Source organism: Fundulus heteroclitus, chromosome 10 (assembly GCF_011125445.2).
Source record: "Fundulus heteroclitus isolate FHET01 chromosome 10, MU-UCD_Fhet_4.1, whole genome shotgun sequence".
Taxonomy (NCBI): Eukaryota; Metazoa; Chordata; class Actinopteri; order Cyprinodontiformes; family Fundulidae; genus Fundulus; species Fundulus heteroclitus.
In genome coordinates, this window is record NC_046370.1 from 4,228,413 (window position 1) to 4,247,544 (window position 19,132).

General features: G+C 38.7%; 1 protein-coding gene across 3 annotated transcripts in view; it reads right to left on the bottom strand.

The window, feature by feature from the left end:
* The window catches only part of LOC105939409 (protocadherin-15), a gene marked incomplete at its 5' end in the record, with an annotated part of 197,740 nt that overhangs the window by 78,997 nt on the left and 99,611 nt on the right, over positions 1–19,132 (bottom strand). For all 3 annotated transcript variants that reach the window (XM_036141816.1, XM_036141815.1, XM_036141814.1), the window contains 2 exon segments: positions 2,433–2,573; positions 2,755–2,864. In XM_036141816.1, coding sequence (XP_035997709.1) covers positions 2,433–2,573; positions 2,755–2,864 — 251 coding nt within the window.

Genomic DNA, 19,132 nt, shown 5'->3' on the forward strand with positions numbered 1-19,132 from the left:
ATACGCCCCTCCGTGTCCAAACAAACCAACAGCTCATTTGAACACTGGGGTTTGCTTAAAAGTTGTTTGAAAGTTAAAAATAAAACGTTACATAGGTGTCCAAACGCCACGACCACGCAGCTCGCAGCGGGAACAAAGCAACAGTAAAAGCATCAAGTGTCTCATCTATAAAAGACGAGAAGCTCTAATGTCACAAATTGCTTGCTGAGGTGGGATTGCAGACAAAGTCACTGATTTCTATCTTTCTTAGATAGAAAACAGGCCAGCTGATATTAAATGATCCACAACTTTACCATTCGGACTGAATTGGACTATATGCACTGTCCATCTGAAATGCCCACTGTTGATTATGTGAAGCATATTTAATATAACTTTACTGTACAGAACCATTAGAATAAAATTGATACTGACCAATGTGTTATGAATAGGTCTGGTCTTCATAAGGGTCATTGTTTACTGTGGCATAACACTCCTGTGCTGTGTTACCCTTATCGAGTGAACCAATCAAAAAATGGCCGGCTATTCAGTAATCTCAATATCATATACGTAAACTTGAAACCAGATGTTTACACATGCTTTAAAGAAACACAGATAACCTGTTTTTATGACTGATATTAAACCAGGCTATCTTTTTCTGTTTCAGGTCTATTATGATCGCCAAAACGAAATTCTTCAGAGAGACGAAGTATTATTATTAATACTGTTATGTTTTAGATTTGTTATTACTTTCTTCAAGTTCTTAAGTTAAATGCAAGTTAAATGTATTTCCTGGTGGTATTCCCTTTCAAACAGTCTGACTTTGGTCAAACCTTTTGGGTATCCTTCTACAAGCTTCTCAGCTTTGCTGACATGTTGGTCTGTTCCTCCTGACAGCTGCTGTATCTGCTTTTGTTTTGCAGACTGCAAACTTGGCGATACATAAAACTGGAGAACATCTTCAGTCCCCCGGTCTGCCTCTGTACTTTTACACATCAAAGCACAGCAAAGTCGTGTCAAGCCAAAACCAAGAAGGGGAAATGTTAAAAGATGCATGAAAATCTTTATTTGTCCAGATAAAACTTCATTTGGATATAAAATCTATTTTCCAACAGGGTACTGGTGAGACAGCAGCACCGTTCACAAGTATCAACACTTAGATTTATCCAGTGGCGTACGGTCATGTCATTTTAAAACCGAACACTAATAAAATCAACCAGTAAGAACATTACTGGAAAGCAATTACAGTTACAATAATAGCTATTCCCTTCATGTTCGTTAAGCAGTGCTTCTAGTTCACCAAGCGTCATTAGCTCTGTCAGTTTGGACTCATGAGGAAAATCATTCCAGGCCAAGTGGGCAGCGTCTTTAAATGCTCTCTGGCCCAGTTTTGTTCTAACTCTAGGTACAAGACTGGGAGCACTTCATAAAAGAAGTCAGGTAAGGGGGAAGTTGTCCTAATATACATTTCAGTGCAAAAACGAGCATGTGTGTCTGACTGCAAACATTAACAAAAGTAAGACCGGCTGCTGCATACAGATGTCAATGGTAACCACCATATCCACAACCTGTGGCGTCTCTGCATTTGGGGCCAGTGTGGCCTGGCCCCACCAGATGTCACTGCGGAGCTCTATGTCTACAGTAATCAGTGATTGGATCGTCCAATCAAAATCCTGGAATTGCACACGTTACATTTATGTTCTGCCGGATAGTGTGTAATCATCTAGGCAAGCCAAATTTATTTACATAGCACATTCCAGTATGAGGACAATGCAAAGTGCTTTACACAATTAAATTAGAAAATAAAAACAGAATAAAAGTAAAAAAACAAACACAAAAACTGTTGGAATAAAATGTAGGACCATTCAAACAAAATAAAACAGGAAAATGTAAACTGAAAGCAAATATTATTCTAGTCTTGGTTGTCCTTGCTGGCACATTGAAGGATTAATGTGAATCTTTTCTGTTCAATAAATGAACATTATGAGTGAGCCTTTATTTATAATTGTATGTATAACAATTAAATTACATTTAGCTTATATAAAATGACATTTCTAGTGTGTTGATTTATGCTAATTTATCTGTTTAATTCAAAATTGATCAAAGTGAGGTTGTATGCGTCATAAAAAAATTAGTTACTGCTAATAGGTGTTGAGTTTTTGTGCCCCACTTAGAGATGTCACTGTCCACATCCATAAGAAAATGTATTTTCATTGTAATTTTGGGATTCACAAACTTTAAAACTGGTCATAATCAGGTAGCATATTGTATAGTAGGTGTGTAACAAAAAAAAAAAAAAACTGTAGCATGTTGACATAAATGATACAGACATAGTGTTTCCCTGAGTGCACTAATAATTACGAGGAAAGGACCAACAGCAGAAATCTTGACAAAAACTATTTGCAGTTCATTTACTGTCAGAGAGGTGCCGTACTTCAGGCAGCGGTTCCACTTACATTTTGAGGGAGCTCGAAGATTGGATGAGACCACTCGCATGGAGTCTGCTTCAACCTTCAGAACATAGCTGGAATTGGTTTCATAGTCCAGGGACTTGGCTGTGTAAATCTCACCAGTCGTTTCATTTAAAGAAAACACACCTGTAAAGAGAAGAGCAACAAAGAAATGAATCAAAAATGCAGCTTGTGAGTGAGCAGTCTGGTAGCATAGAGTGAAAATGAAGCTGTGTATCAGCTGTTGTCAGAGATGTTTGACCACAAAGACGCTTTAGTGGCCAGATCACCTGTGAGACCACGGCAGGAAAACCCCGAGCACACTCACCTCCTTCATTGCCTTCAATGATGGAATACACGATGGTTTGATTGACAGCCGCTGCCATGATGACTCCCACTGGGGTTCCAACCGCAGCCGCCTCACTCACTGGTGAAAATCTGGGAAAAGATCAGTCAATAAATATTAATAGATTGGAGGAATAAATATTCGGGGGTCGACTGTTGGCCTACTTCTTGTGGAAGAGCGGCTGAGTTCTGGCAAGGTAGAAGAGGCTGTGAATTAAAATGTGTGAAACATCTAATATGTTTTTTTTTTTTTTTTCTTTTGGCAAAGCTGGCAGTGAGTTCATCACAAAACACGAAACACAAACGCTGCGTGCACATATTAAAGAATTGGATGGCAATAGGGCAGGAAGTCAATCTTAAAAAAAAAAGTACTGAGATAAACCGAAAGCCTGGTGCTGAGCAATTACCCTTTGGAAACACCTATTACACAGACCTACTTATCTGTGATGCCGTTCAAATAAAAAGGAGTGAAATGAAAAGGTCCACAAATCAGTTTTTAAACAATCTTTGAAGAAATTTACCATTTAAAGCTCCACACGCCCGAAGTAACGTTTTGGTTTGAAGGACTGGTGTGGAAGTGGGAATTTTCCGCCTGTCCTCCAAGCCAGAGTTGTACAATATACTGTATGTCAATCAACATTGCAATATTAGTGTGCTCAGTATCCTCATATCAAAGAACTCCTTGAATTGAACTGAACATTTTTAATCTAGTGCATTCAGACTCAGCACAACATTAATATGTCTGGTCAGTTGGTTGTTGTCTCGTTGTTCGCTGTGCTCACACGCGTTTTAGAAGACATTGGCCCAAACATGCTGAGGTTCATGGAGGGTAATTAGAAGACTGCAGTGATGGAAGGGAAAGAGTACAGTGGGTCAATGACAGCTGATGATATATTCAATATGCAGTATTTCAAAACATCTTTCCACCCATTGTGTGTGCCCACTGCTGCGCGCAGGGTTGAGGCTGGGTGGGTGGAGCAGTGATTGGATGAGAGGCAGGGTGCAAACGGAATACCGGTTCCAGTACATCAGAGGGCAACACGGAGTCACAGAGAACAAACAACCCTGCATGCATACGCTAATGCCTAAGAGTAACTTAAAAGACTCATGGAGCAATGTTCAATCAACGATCTGTAAATGGGAAGAATTCGGCACGACGTTAAACCTACCATAAGACATAACTATCCGCCTAAACTGACTGACCAAGGAGATCACACCATCTGAAGAGCAGCCAAGAGGCAAATCGTAAATCTGGAGGAGCTGCAGAGATCCGAAGCTCAGGAGGGAGTATCTGTTAATGGAACAACTAATTGTCGTTGACTCCACAAATCTTGCATTTATATAAAAGAATCAGAAAGCCCGTTGTCAAATCATTTTTGGCAGAATGTGTATGACAAAAAAATAAAAATAAAAATCATGCTGGCACAGGAAGAACACTAACAATAGGTACTATTCTATGACTTTCCAGAGAGACAAAACGCCCTGAAGAATTGTTTTAAGCACATGCTTCATGTTGATGGTGTACACTTTTTATGGAACTAGTTGTCTAATCAGCAGGAAAATAAAAAATAAAAAATAACATTTGCAATAGTGTGTCAGTCTGCCTCCCTCTTCCAGGTGGAGGGCAGTTTTCTGTGCTAACATCTTTGACTGATTTTCTTTCTGAACCTGCCAAACCTGAAATTTCCAGCAGGTTTTTGCTCCATTAAGAAAACCCACTCCAGTCATTAGGCCAAGCGTCACAGCTGGCTAAACATTAGAGCGGGGGCAACCAACTGGCCGGGCCATCAAGTCATCACTACGTGATAAATTATGTTGTTGGAGAGTTGGGGGGAGTGTGTGTTGAGTGTGTTTGTTCACTCCCAGCCCAGTCAATTGCTCAGTGAACCACCTGCTCTACTTGAGTAAATGTAAACCTGAAGCTTATTGAAGAAATACGTTGTAGAGGTAAATGCAATGTGCATGTATGTTTGTGTGTGTGTAAACTTCAAGCAAGACCTGGAACTGAAGCACATCATGCACAGGCCTTACACATGACACAGCCATAGATGGCTGCATGGTTTAATTTACAACAATATATGTAGATGTCTTTTTTTTTTTTTAAAGAGGCATAACACCACATGTTGATTATAATATCATTCACATTTTCATGACTTTAAAACAATAAAAAAATTCAACGTCAGGCTTTCAAAATTTTTTTTTCTATCGGAATTGATAACTGAGAACAAATAATATATTTTCCTCATGTTTTCTGCATTTTTATATAGGGTCTGTAAAATGTAATAACTTATTTTCGTGTTGTAAATTGTATGTTCAGAAAAATAATGACTATGTTGAAGAGGTCTCAGAAATATCTGTATCAAAAATGATACGTTTGGAGTTATAGGTCTAATGTACCAGGTCAAAATGTCTTCTGTGAAAAAAGTTTATTATGTCACAATACAGAATTTTTTTTTTTACTTTAAAGGCACAGTGCATATTCTTGAAGCGATGTTATATGAAGCTATTTTTAGTGATAATTCCCTTACCATACTGGAAGTTCAGAGATGCTATTGAAATATGTTTTTGAATGTTTTGATTGAATAAAAGAAGATATGATACCACGTGACATAAGATCGTATGATGCAATATGACAAAAATGTGATAACATTAACTAGGATGAAGCAGGGGAAAGGTGATTTGCAATCGATTGGCAATATTTATTAATATAGTCAAAAGAAAGCTTTCTCTCACTATAAGACCTTGCATCACAACCTTGTAAACTTGCAAAACACCTCTCTCTCAAGTAATGGCATTATGACCCTTAATGCAACATAAAAAGTATGGCTAGGAAGCAAAGCTAGCTTCTAAGCCTTTGGATAACTAAGTACTGATTTACAAATTATGGAAAACAAAATATGGAAAACCATTCAAAAAGAGAGACCTTTATTAAAACGGATAAACAGGAATATGTACATTTACTGAGGTTTACATTACACAGGTAAGATTTGCCATTAAAAAAAAAAAATCAATCATGCCAAGATATTGTTTAGCTCTGGTAAGAATTTGAAAATTAGAGCGTACAATAATCCAAAATGGTATAACACGCAGTGGCTAATCAGAGTAGTGCTGGTTAAATTGCAGACTGGTAAGCACTGAATTTAACCCAAATGTCATATATTAAGGTGTTTCTAAAAGAATATTAGGTGAAAACACGAGAGCAGGGTGAAGTAAACCGATGAAAATTGTCTTGATATTTATTTCACATAAGTGCTGCATTTTTCTTCTCAAACAGTAGGAGTTCTTCCTGAGTATAATAATAATGCACCATAGGAGGATTGGCATTAGAAGAGAAGCAATGTGGGATTTCATTTGTAAAACGTATTTTTAACATTCCTCTGAATCAGATCAGGTTTCACCAATTCAAAGTAATGCATTTGCACTTCATCCAAAAAAACTAATCTGATAATGACAGATCTAATGCACAAGCGCACGCTACCCTAGTACGCAAGAACTGAGCTTATCCCACATGCAATTAAAAGTCCTCATGCCATATTAAAAAGTAAAGCAGAAGATATTATTCAGGAAAGAACATCATATCTATTGTTCTCATTTGCAGTCACATGCTTATGAAGGTACAGATGGATGCAAAGCTGCCTAAACTCATTCCACATGTAAATGGCTGCGTTCCTTCGGACATTTGCATAATTCACTCATAACCAAAAAGTTAGGAACAAGTTTGAAACTCAGTTTATTCAATTTAGTCGGTGCAGCAGCTGCACAAATAAAAACCCATCAAGGAATATAGGCTTGTTTTGTGGTGTTATAAACTCTCCCTCTGCTGGTATAATCCTCTGTTCAGCTTCATGTTTTGCAGTATATATCATCTTGTCTTTCTTCACGTCGTCCCCGTCAAAACCTCAATTTTCCACCTCTGCTTACCCTGTTCATACATATCACCTTCTGCATTTCTTGCGCTGCACCTTCCTGATTCTATTTCCCTCAGCTTCACATTTCAATTGACATCTCAGCAGACCTCAGCTGCCTTTAATATCTTTCCTCCAGTTTTTCCACTCCATAGTGGCGACTGGATAGGGCTGAAAGAGCAACTGGAGAGGATACCTGTACACACACACAAACTGACGGAATACCCAATCATGCAACAAAACTACACAATATAGTGTGCGTTGAAAGTCTAACACCACTGATTATTAAGTCACTTTCCCCACCGTTATCTATGTCCTGAGTTGGGGTAATGCTCATCTTGTGCACACAGGTACATTTGACCCGACAAACTCTAAGAAATGTTCTTTATAGACGGTTTAAATCTAGCCAAATAAATCTCTTATTCCTTGCAGGTGGCATCCTAGAACCTCCAAGATATGAAGATGTTTCTGCTCTCGACAATTCTTGCACTAAAAAAAAGGGTTTTTGCTGAATGTTAATATGTGTAGAGGTTTCTCTTGCCTACATTATTTTACTTTGCTGATTAAGAAATTCACTAATCCATAATATGATGCCTTAAACCTTGAATGTAAAGCTGCAATTTTTCAGTAAAGAGATATTTGAAATGCTTGAATGTGAAAATACTGCTCCATTCATTAGATTTTGCCAAAATAGTACGCCGTTTTGTGGTCTCCTCTTTCATTGGTCGTTTAATGTAAAAACTGTGTTACCAAAAATCCAACTATGATTGGCTGATCAGCCTCCTCTGATGTCTCGTTTCCGGGAAGTGTAATGCTGTTGCTCTGGGGGTCTGATGCAGGCTCAGAGAACAAACCAGAGAACATCTCCATTAGACTTTTCTCACTGGGTCTCAAATATGAGCCGCAGGAGAAAGCAGGAATAGTTGGAGAGAAGCCTATGATGCAATGGGAGAACAGACAAGCCAAGCAGAAAGATCCCAGTCTGGGAATTACACACTTAAAAAAAGAAAACGTGACATGCTGTGAATTGGGATGTCCATCTATAGTCCTGCTTTTCCTGGTTGAGATCTAACAGGGCGGCTCATTCAAACATAATTAAAAATGACATAGCCTTTATTCATAAATATATCTATCTTATGTTTTTTTTTTACTTTCTTGTTGCAAGGGATTGATTCATGCTGTGTCTACCCTAAAATCAATGACTTGCACTGCATCATGATGGAGGTAAGAATCGTGTGTTCTTTTTACATGTAAAATGAATAGATTCGTTAGCAGTGTATTGAGATACACATTGTATCAAAGATGCACAACACTACCAGATGAGAAACTCCAACAGACACAGTCAAAGTGAACTGACGCTTCTAACCCAGTAAAACTTTTTATCCAACGCTCTTCTTGGTTGGTTCTGGTCTTGAAAGACAGACAAAAGGATTTGTCTGAGACTTTGAATTCGCCCTCCATTTTGATCAACATTAGCTTCCAAGCCTCTTTCCTTAGGCTCCTGAAAAACTGGAAAACTTTTTACACTTTAAGCAGGCTAACTATTATTTTAAAAAGTCTGTTCGAGAGTTGTAAAACTTTCCATTGAAGCCTGTAGTTGTAGAGGAGAATTAGAGTTATTGTGACATTTGATTATCTGACATTTGTTGTTCTTTTCTTCAGTTAAATTAAATCACAAGTAAATACATATAATATAGGACTATTAATATATCATTTACTGTTTGATTTAGCTAATTACCACTTCCTATTTTAAAAAAAAGTATTATTTCCATTTTAATTGAAGTGTAACCGCTTTAGTGTTGATCATACATCATTATCCTGAGAAACAAACAGATGTGCTGATCCTATTTTTAAATTTGTGATGGATATCACTAAACAAATGCTAGAGAACTTTTGTTTCAGACAGAGTTTGAGACAATGAGATGAAATTGTGTCAAACAGATTGCGAGCCTGATTGCTATAACCTTAAAGTTAAACGTAGCCTACACCCAGTAAACCCTTAGTAAAACAAAAGGCATAGCACTGAATTTTATTCATTCATGGCATCTAGCAGTCAAATAAATGCACTCACCTACCTGAAGAGCACATTCCTTCTAAATATAGGTCATGGATAGCCTAACAGAACCACGCTCACACAGTTTCTGCAGTGACGAGGAGGACACAATAATGAGAACAGTGATCAATTCTGGCAGAGTTAAAGCTCCGTTTGAGGTTCTTCCTCTCATTGCCACTCCTATTTGGTTGCATCCCTCCTTTCTTTTCTCTGCTTAGAAATCGGTATCCATCATTCCAAACACATCCTCTATTTGTCGTTGTGTTAATGTGACGAAGACCAGCAGTCTGGTCTGTAGTTAGGCAGTACAACGGAGAGATGGCAATAGGTAGTTGCAGAAAATTAGATGTCATTACAAGTAATTTTAAAGTAAAATGGAAAGTTAGTCCGTCATGCATAGTGGTCACAATAGTGAACATCTATTCAAAAGTTGTTTTCTTCTATTGAAGTCTATTGGAGTCACGCCATACGCTGTCAGCTAATGCAGGTGATTTTTCTTTTTAAACAGCATTGCTAACAGTCAGCCAGAAGTGGGTAAACTTGGAAATATCTGGCTACCCCTTTCTATCTATAACCTGTTTTATTCACAGTAACCTTTCCTATTTTTAGATTGAATGCTGTTTAAACTACAGTTAAAGCTATAATTGGTAATCTCGTTCAGAAACACTTTTTGTTATACAGGGTAAAATGGTCCTTCCATCCTGAAAGTAGTCAATGCATTATGTATTCAGAAAAAGGAAGTTAAAAAACATCGATCTCTGTTGGAGCTGCATGACTGTAAAAACTCAGACCAATCACTTGCTCTCTCCGTATACTTTGAACAATGTCTGAGAGTCGCAAGAAGCAAAGCATGTACAAGTTTATGAGAAGAACTGGAAAGCCTCAATAGAAAGAAATAAGACCAGAGTGGATTTGGGAGATCTTTTCACGCAATCCCCCTGAAGAATGGAAGAGCAGGTAAGACGGGCTTGTGCATGCACAATTATTCAAAAAGGGACTTGGGCAAACAACCGGAAACATTGCCAACTCGACCTTTTAATGGACAGGGTCTGAAGAGTTGAGAGGAAACTGAATAAGGGATGAATGGTATAGGATCATATGGAGAGCTCAGGCTCAGAGCTCAGGCAGACAAGTTTTTTTTTATATCACTGAACATTAGAAAATGATCAAATGTCTTCTTTTATTAGTTTAATAGCAATACGATTTCTTTTAGTTTTTATTAATAGATAATATAATAAATTTGTTTAAAGACTAAATATTTTTGGAATTCCAAAATCATTCAAATTTCCATCCACATTTGTTTTATTTTAAACTTAAATTGTTGATCTGTCCAGTTTGCAGGCCCTGTTGCTGCCACAGACGGATCACTGCCAAGCATGGGTGATTCTCGGCAGCCTTTTACCTTTGGTTAGACAGGCTGGAGAGAAAGAGCTGCATTTCTCCCTTTCAGCTTAGAAGCAGCTTCGGTCCTGAGGAAGAGAGCAATAATGATGGTCCCTCTGTCGAAGGCCCAGAGTGGCTTCTTCTCGGCTGTTCTGAGAGATTGAATCGATCGTGCCACATTGCATAAAAGTTCACAATCAAAAAAATGACTTCAGACTAAAGACATTTTGAAGTAGATGTATTCTCCTGCAAAATCCCCTCAGAAACGGAGGTGTGTGAGAGGAAAAGAATACAGCAACAAACTGTCTGTTTTGGAGTTGCTTTGGTCATTAAAGAAGCATTATTACAGCCATGGTGGGTTCAAGCAACTTCACCATTTTATTGTGTTTTTCCCCCCTTAGCAGGTAATAGCAGGTAGGTTATATAACATTTGAATATAACATACAGGATAAACCTGCTAATGTTGCCCTATAAAAAGGACAAGGTATAAAACATTTTCTGGTGAGATACTCATTTTTCTTATGAAGAAATGGAATACAATGCCTTCTAAAACCCTTGACACCATTGGATATTTTCACATTGTTGCCACATTACAACCACAGACTTGTATTCTATTGCAATTGTATGTGAAATGGAAGAATAAAATAAAAGAAAACCGTTAAGTGAAAGGAAAATAATACTGGAAATGTTTGCAAAGAATAGTGAAAAGCGTTGGGCGTCTTTGTACTCAGCTCCCTTTTATTCTGCCCCTAAATGAAATAACGTTCAACCAAATTGAGTTCAGATGCCATGTAATGTTCAACCTAATTTTCCACGTCTCAGAGAACTCACTGTGAACAACATCACACGTGCACACTGAAAATACACCTGTATTACACCTGTCCAACACCTGAGATCATAACAAATGAAGATACAACTGATATAACTCAATTACACGAAAAATACAAAAATCTAGGATTATTTAAAAGAGCTGTATAGTATGTTTCATGTCAGAGTAGGGGGTCCTGCTAAGGAAGGATTGAGAGACATTTACATCTTTTAGAGTTCAAAGTTTATTGCAATTAAATTATTTACATTTTGTGCAATGACATTTAGCACAAGCATGTGGTGCTGTGCAGCCTCACTTCTGTCTGCTCCAGGGCAGCTGTGGCTACAATGCAGCTCACCACCGTCAGGGTGTGAATGTGTGCATGAATGGCTGACTGTAGTGTAAAGCGCTATATAAGTACGAGCCATTTATATATATTGCTATGGTCCTTAGGCATGCGCTCATAAAATAAGAAATGTATAAACATTAGCTGGATTTCAAAAACGGAGGTAGAACTAGAAGGCTGGACAGAAACCAGCAGAAGCCGTGCCCTGCAAAGGACTCCATCTGCAGCTGATAACTCCAGCGGAGCAACAAAGCTCCAGAAACAAGCAGCAGGTGTAGCGCTCAAAAACCAACCAAATTGTTTGAAAAACTTACGATCTCAGATAAGCAGATCCCAAAAACCCAGCCACACAAACAGCTGACATGCAGCAGGAGTGACAAAAACGCACACCGCAACCTGCCCTGCTATGAAGGCGTCTTCCCCACCCATCAATCAGTGGTGCGCTCCGATCAGCACCTGACACACACACAGTGGGACCGTGGAACACCTTCTCACCAGAATTGCAAAGTGGTACAAAATAACTTGGTTTATTATTATCTTGTTTACGGCTCAGCTTAGATTTTATTTTCAGTGCTACAAAGATTTGCTGTGTGCGCTGAATCCAGATGCAGTGTGCGATTGTGCATGTGCACAGCTTTGAGGGAACAGTGATGCCATATAATTAGGGAGTGAAGTGCAACTCTGTGTAATTTAAATGGAGTATTAATACATCGGTATTGTGAAGGCCTCAGAGGTTTGTCAGAGAACATTAGTAAGCAAAAAGCTTCATGATGATCAAAGAACAGAATGCACAGGTCCCGAATAAGGTCATGGAGAAGTTTAAAGTAGGGTTGGATTACAAAACAATATCAGAAGCTTTGAACATTTCCCTGAGCACTGATCCATCTAACATCTGAAAGAGAAAAGAGTAGGATTCAACTGCAGTCACTTTCTACGATTTCCTCAAGTCGAGTAGGGTGACAAAGCAAACATTAAATTAACACGCTCTGGTAAGACAAAATATTTTGGTGGCAGAACCGTGCTGTGAGACAACTTTCTTTACCAGAGACAGGGAAGCTAGTCAGAGTTTTAGGGGACATAAATGGAAGAAACCGTTTAAAGACTGAAAAACGTTCAATAACGGGTTGGAGGACACTCATTATACATAAATGGAATGGTTGCAGTCAATGCATTTTCATGATAGAAACACCCAGTCAATGTCCAGACCTAAATGTTTTGGATAATCTTTGGCAGAACATCAAAAATTCCTGTTTATTGGCACGCTAATAGACGAGCAACAAACTTCTGTATATATGTTTATAAGGATGATATGAGACATAACCCAAAATGATTTCGCAAAAGTTATTCTGGAAAGTGTTGATTCTAAGGGGCAAAATAAAAATTTACTCCACACTTTTCAGAAAATTACTTCTCTGGAAAAAATAAAGCCATGTGTCCTTCATCTTCAACTATCCAAGTATGCACTATTTTGTTGGTCTTCTGCAAAAATGCCTATAAAATATATAAAAGATTGTGGTTGGAATATGACAGAATTAAAAAAGGCATGTGTAAATTTACAGATTACAATCTGTGTAATAGACTGCTTACACTGCGATTTCAGCAATCTTATAAGACTGTTCCATGACACACTGCGACACGACATGGATTTAATCATCTTTGGTACGACGTCAAGTCTGATGTGTGCACATTATACAATCACGGTTTACTACTAAATCACTAACAACATTATGACAATAAGCAACTTCATCAGCGTGCGCCACATAAGCATCTGCCATCCATCTACAGCAGTGGCTGTGTTAAACATAAACAAAATTAAATCAGCTGTTCAGCCACATGCTCTACTCTTCAATTCCAAATCCATCCAAAACAAAACCACAGTCATACAAGTTTCATATAAAAATAGTCCAGTATTAAATTAAAGAGTTCTCTTAGGAGGAATATATTTAATGAAACATCAATGTCCTTTTTATATAATAATAAAAAAAGATATTTGGCAAAGTGTCCCAGTTCAGCACATCAAAGTCAGCTGCAGGAGCAAAAAATAAATTTAAAAAAAGAATCCAACAGTAAGAAAAAATGTGTTGAGGCCCAAATTATTTATTAGTCTCTATGCAGGCTACCACAATAAGAGTACCATAATGATAGCTCTCACTGGTTTGTGCCTGGCGGGCATTCTGAAATGCACAAAGCTGATGAACATGCACCTGTTCACAGCCTCGGTCGACGCTCCATGTGGCGGTGTGTTTGCTCTGATCACAGAAAACAGGACAGGCTAACCCTGACAGGAGTTTAATCAGAAATCCAGAACGTATTCCTTTTGTTAATTTGTGGGGCAGCACCGTTCTAAACCTGTGGATACGTCTCATATCATCACAGTTCTGATTAGTAAATGTAGGTCGTAGGAGCCGTTATGCTGTGAGATAGCCAGTCTAAATATCTAAAACGGTCAGATATTAGCCACAGGTTATCTGGGGTTCCAAGACGCTAACAACGGTCGTCTTTGAACCCGTCTCACTGTGCGACGTAAGACCACAGATTTCGAGCTCCAACCAAAGATTTTTCCCAGATTTCCTTCAGTCCTCATCGTTCATCTGCAACGGCTCAAAATCACACAGTGTGTACCGATGAGAAACTGTCTAAGTAACTGCTCATAAACACATTTACTGCAACGATTTTTGTATTTTTGTCACAGCACAAAGTCTACAATACCATATTTTAGATATGAAAAATATATATATACCACCACTCTGGTTTGGGGGCAAACTCTGCATTAGATAAAGGAGTTTTATTTTCCCTGTATGGCAGGAAAATTAAGAATTAAGAATTGCTGTCAAAAAACTTTCCTAAATGTTATTTTGAGATTATTTCACGTTAAATGGACACAACAACGGAAAGGTAAAAGAGAAAGAAATGAAGAGAAAAAGATGAGACGAGATGCTAAAAGGGAGAAAAGGTGACAAAAATAGAATAGAGGAAAAAGAGAGTACAAGATAACATCCTCGGAGTCTGCTTCTACACCCGCAGAGAGATATAAAAATAACAGCAAAACCAACCAATAAAGTATAACAGGTGCCATGAACCAACGCTTTTATATTATCACTGAAAAGTACGTAGTATTATTTAATACGAGATGTATGAAGTGACAGCCAAAGCTAATGATAGGGTTTTTCTGTATAGATGTTAATCCGAATCTGAATCCAAGCGCCTGTAGGTGTTTGTGAGAGTGTGCTTGTATATGTGAGGTTTATCAATAAGAAAAATGCTCCCGACCCCTCAGAGCTCCAAGGCAGACACTGGGGAAACCAGAACCCCAGATGCCCGAAAGAATCCTCAGAGCCAAGGAGCCCAAGAAGGACCAACACAGGGAAAGCTGACTCCCCCATCCCAGGGAAGAGCAGAGGATGAGATCCCAGAAACACACGGACAAAATGAGCTTCCTCCAGTGGGTGGCTGGACACAACCGTAGACATAGAGTGAGGAGGTCTGTAAACTAGGGGGAATTCAAAATAGAGACGCTGCTTCTGTGCACTGAAAGAAGTCTGTTGAGGTGGTGTGGACATCTGATCGGTATGCCCCCTGGTTGCCTCCCTTTGAATGTTTTCTGGGCACGTCACACTGGGAGCAGACCCCAGGGAAGACTACATATCCATAGTTTTGGAAACTCCCCCGATCTCGGATAAGCAGAAGACAATGGATGGATACATAGAGTAATGTATTGATCAGACCTCTGTAAGTTTTATTCTATGTGTTCTGTGAGCAGAGGAAACAAGCCTAGAAGGTTAAACTGTCCAAATTGTAAGACATTCTAACTGACACACAACCATCCGTTGCCCAGAGGAGAAGCGAGGAGCAGTCAGAAGTCACAGATTTAACCGTTACATGCACTCCAGCTTTGAGAAATAATTTGGTGTTCTCTCTCACTGCTACCTCATCTGTCACTTTATCTCTCTGTGGCCTCTTCTCTTTTCCAGAAGGTTGCTAATTGACCGCAGGATTTCCATTAGGAGTCTGCGGAGCCAGTGGTCTCAGCTCTCTGCAAAAACAACCTTTACAGACTGTCTCTGCCTGTTTAAGTTGATTCTTCTCCGTCTGTAATTTAAAGCTTCATGGTTCACTACATACACGGCAACAGATTTAAGAGGTTAGACAGACATAATGGGTTTTTTTAGTTAAAAGTGGTCCAGGGTACAGTACAAGATGTGGCTGAAGAATCGTTGTCACTACAGACGGATTTTCTTATTTTTCTTCTCCGTATAATTCCCTGAACAATCACGGGAATACTTCTTTAAGTCCTACCGCCTTTTTCTCTCCAGGGTTCAATCCATAATTCCTCGATCATTCAATTGTCGGCTAGCCACAAATTCATACCAGGATCCATACTGGGGAAAAAAAAAAAAAAAACGGATGAAAAAACAAACAAACTCAGTGCTGCGGTGTAAAGGAACAAGAGCATTTTTTTATGATATAAATCATGTTTATTCTGTTTATTCTGCATTTAACACATCCCTTAGGGAGCAGTGGGCTGCCACTGTGTGGTGTCCAGGGAGCGTACTGAGGCTAAAGATCTTGCTCAGGGACCCAGACTGGCAGTCTGTGGGATTCAAACCTGGAACCTTGCAGCCTTTTCACAAAACAAGGGCCCTGCACTGTACCTACTAGGCTCACGCTCACTTTTGAAAATGACGGTGTGAATACGACAAGTTCTGAACCACTTGTACTCGCAAACCCTGAAAAGCATGTACATGGCTGCTTTCTTGTCAACCATAAATGCTTTGTATGATCAAACTGATTTTCATGACTGAAAAAGTCTTAATATTTAATTTATTAATGTGTTTGGCTACTGGCAGAACTGTTCAATCCAGTAATAACTTAAACAGAATCAGTCTGACAACATGAAGCAGATCAAAAGCTCCCAAAAAAATGATACATCACGCCTCGCTCTGAAGAAATTCAGCAACAGATGAGAAGCATGTGAATGTTAGAAATGGTTTTATAAAAGTTTGGGCTTCAAGTGAACTATATTATTCATTATCCACTGATAGACAAAACATTGAATAGTAATGAACCATCCCAAAAGTTCTTGGTCAACGGAAATTCCTCCAAGAGCGCAACAGGAACACAAAAAAAAATACAAGAACATCATCTGAAGGGCTACAGGGCTCAGTTTCCCCAGCTTAGGTCAGCATTCATGATTCAGAAATAATAAAGGAGACTCTAAGGCTACGTTCACACTGCAGCCTAAAGAGACCCAATTCCATTTTTTTTGCCCATATGCGACCTGTATCTGATCTTTTTATGACAGTCTGAACAACACAGATCTGATTTTTTCAAATGCGACCCAGGCCACTTGGATATGTGGTCCTGAATCCGATACGTATCTGATCTTTTCAAATGCGACCTGTGTCTGTACGGCCGGGTCGCATTTATCTGACCTGTACGTCACCGATACTCGACAAACGTCACTATTCTGCATCCTGCTATGCAGAAGTGGGAAGAAAGACGACACCCATAGCGGACTACAATGAGAAGAGCAGTCAATGGACAAAAAGCTCCGGTTAGAAAATAAATTAATGACCGCAAAATGCAAGCCAGCATTATAATCCATGTTTTCTTCCGCAAACACTGGGGACGCTTGCTATGTGTGACGTCATCGCGTCCTCGAGTGAGCATGCGGGACACTTAGGTTGAACGTATTCAGTTCACACAGGAGATCACATACAAGTCCCATATATTTGGAAATGTGAACGACCACACAAAAAAATCTGATTTCACAAAAAAATCTGAATTGAGCATTAAGACCTGCAGTGTGAGCGTAGCCTAAAAGTGGCACCCATGGGAAAAGAAGAAGGATCCAAAAAACATCTTGATGACAATTGGAAACATATCCTAAGGATTGAGGAAACAAATGTGCAACCTTTTTGGCAGGTATATGTCCAGTTACTGCATATCTGGTGTAAAACTAACATTTCAACCAGACTACATCCAACATGGCGTTCGTAGTGTGACGGACTGGGTTTGATGTTTCAAAACCTGGAAAACCTGCCGTATGGATGAAACCACAAATTCTTAAAGGGAATTTCTCCAGCTTGTGACCTTAAACTGAAGTGCACCCAGGGATGTTCAGCAGGGCATTTACACAAAGCTCACCTGCTACTCTTCCTCCCAATGGTAAAAAAACAACAAAAACAACCAACAAAAAATAACACAATTAAAGGTTTGAAGCGATATAGTCATAGTCTGGATTTTAAGTCCAGTTGAGATCCAATTCCTCCACACCAACGTAAAAGACTCACTGACAGTTGTCACAAGGAGTTTTAAGGTTATGGGGCAATTACTTTTTTTTAACATAGCACCGAGATGGTTTGGATATCTCTTTCCTTTTTAGAATTTTGATTTCCCTCTGGTTATCTTGGTCTGATGTTAAAATTTATTGGGCAATCTTTAAAAAAATAGCTGAATCTGAAACAAACAAAAAAGCAAATCAGAAAAATATACGTATGGAGGTAAATGTTTTTTTTTTTACTGCACTGTGTCTCTTTTACCTACTCCATTATATTAAACTTTCTCACATCTGACCCCTCTCTTTTTGTTCATCCTCTCTCATATCAATTAAAGTTGTCCAGCAGACAGTCTCTGAAACACTCCACAAGGATGGCAAACCACAAAAGGTTATTGCTAAAAGATGCTGGCTCTTCACAGACTACTATATCCAAGCACATCAATGAAAAGTTGAGTGGAAGAAAAAAGTGTGTCAGAAAAAGTTGCGCAAGCAACAGAGATATTTGCAGCCTGGACAGGATTGTGAAGTAAAGGCCAGAATTTGGGTGAGATTCACAAGGTGTGATCAGCAAGAAAGTCCACCCAGCACAGGGGTTACAGCTGCCTTGCGTTAAGCTAATCTTGAGCCAAGGACAACATCAAAAGTACCTTACCTGGTCTGAGGAGAAAACGGACTAGTCCAGTGCTACAAAGGCTTTTTTGCCATGAAAGCAAATTTTGCATTTAATTTACAAATCAAGATCGCAGAGTCTAAGGAAAGCATGGAGCGGCACAGAATCCCAGCTGCTTGACGGTTTCCTTCATTAGCAGTATGTCGGTATCATCGAAAAGAAGATAAATAACCACCTGAAGTTTATCACTCTACTTGTAATCAATTTATTTAATGAGTTTTACATTTGGAACTGAATTACCAAAATAAATAACCTTTCTCGTGGAGCACCGCTTAGCTCGGTGGTAGAGCAGGTGTATCATCTTTCTCAGCCCTTCTTCCTGTCAAGATACCAATAAGTAATGGCCACTAGCGCAAAATAATAATAAGAATAACTTTCTGCTTATATGCTATCGAGCTGCATTTGTTTACTTTATTGAACCTTTTATATTACCAAAACTGACTTTGATTTTCTTGTAGGGCTTTTCTTATTTTCTTTTATGTCTGACGTTAACTTTTTCAACACAATGCTGCCGTAACTGTCAACCAAATGCCTGGAATCAGAAGGCAGAGCTACCTGGAGACGCTGTTAGTGGCAACAACTAAATTATTCCTAAGCATTTTTTTTTTTAATATTTTTTTTATATTCTTCATGCTTCAGTTACATGAAATTAATTCGCTTGGTGGAACAGAAATTTGTTTTGGGCTAATAAAAAATAAATGATCACAGGTACATTATGGGCTATACTGTAAACCAAGATAAACATTTATTTTGTTGATCAAAAGCAATGCAGTATTTAGGTTTCCTTTAAATGCCTTTAAACTTAGGTATTCAGGAGAAATAAAAAGGCCCCTTTCATAGCCATAACTTTTATCACCTTTGTTACTACTATGCATTTAAAAGGTTCAGTCGTTTTTAGACTGCACATGTTCCTTTT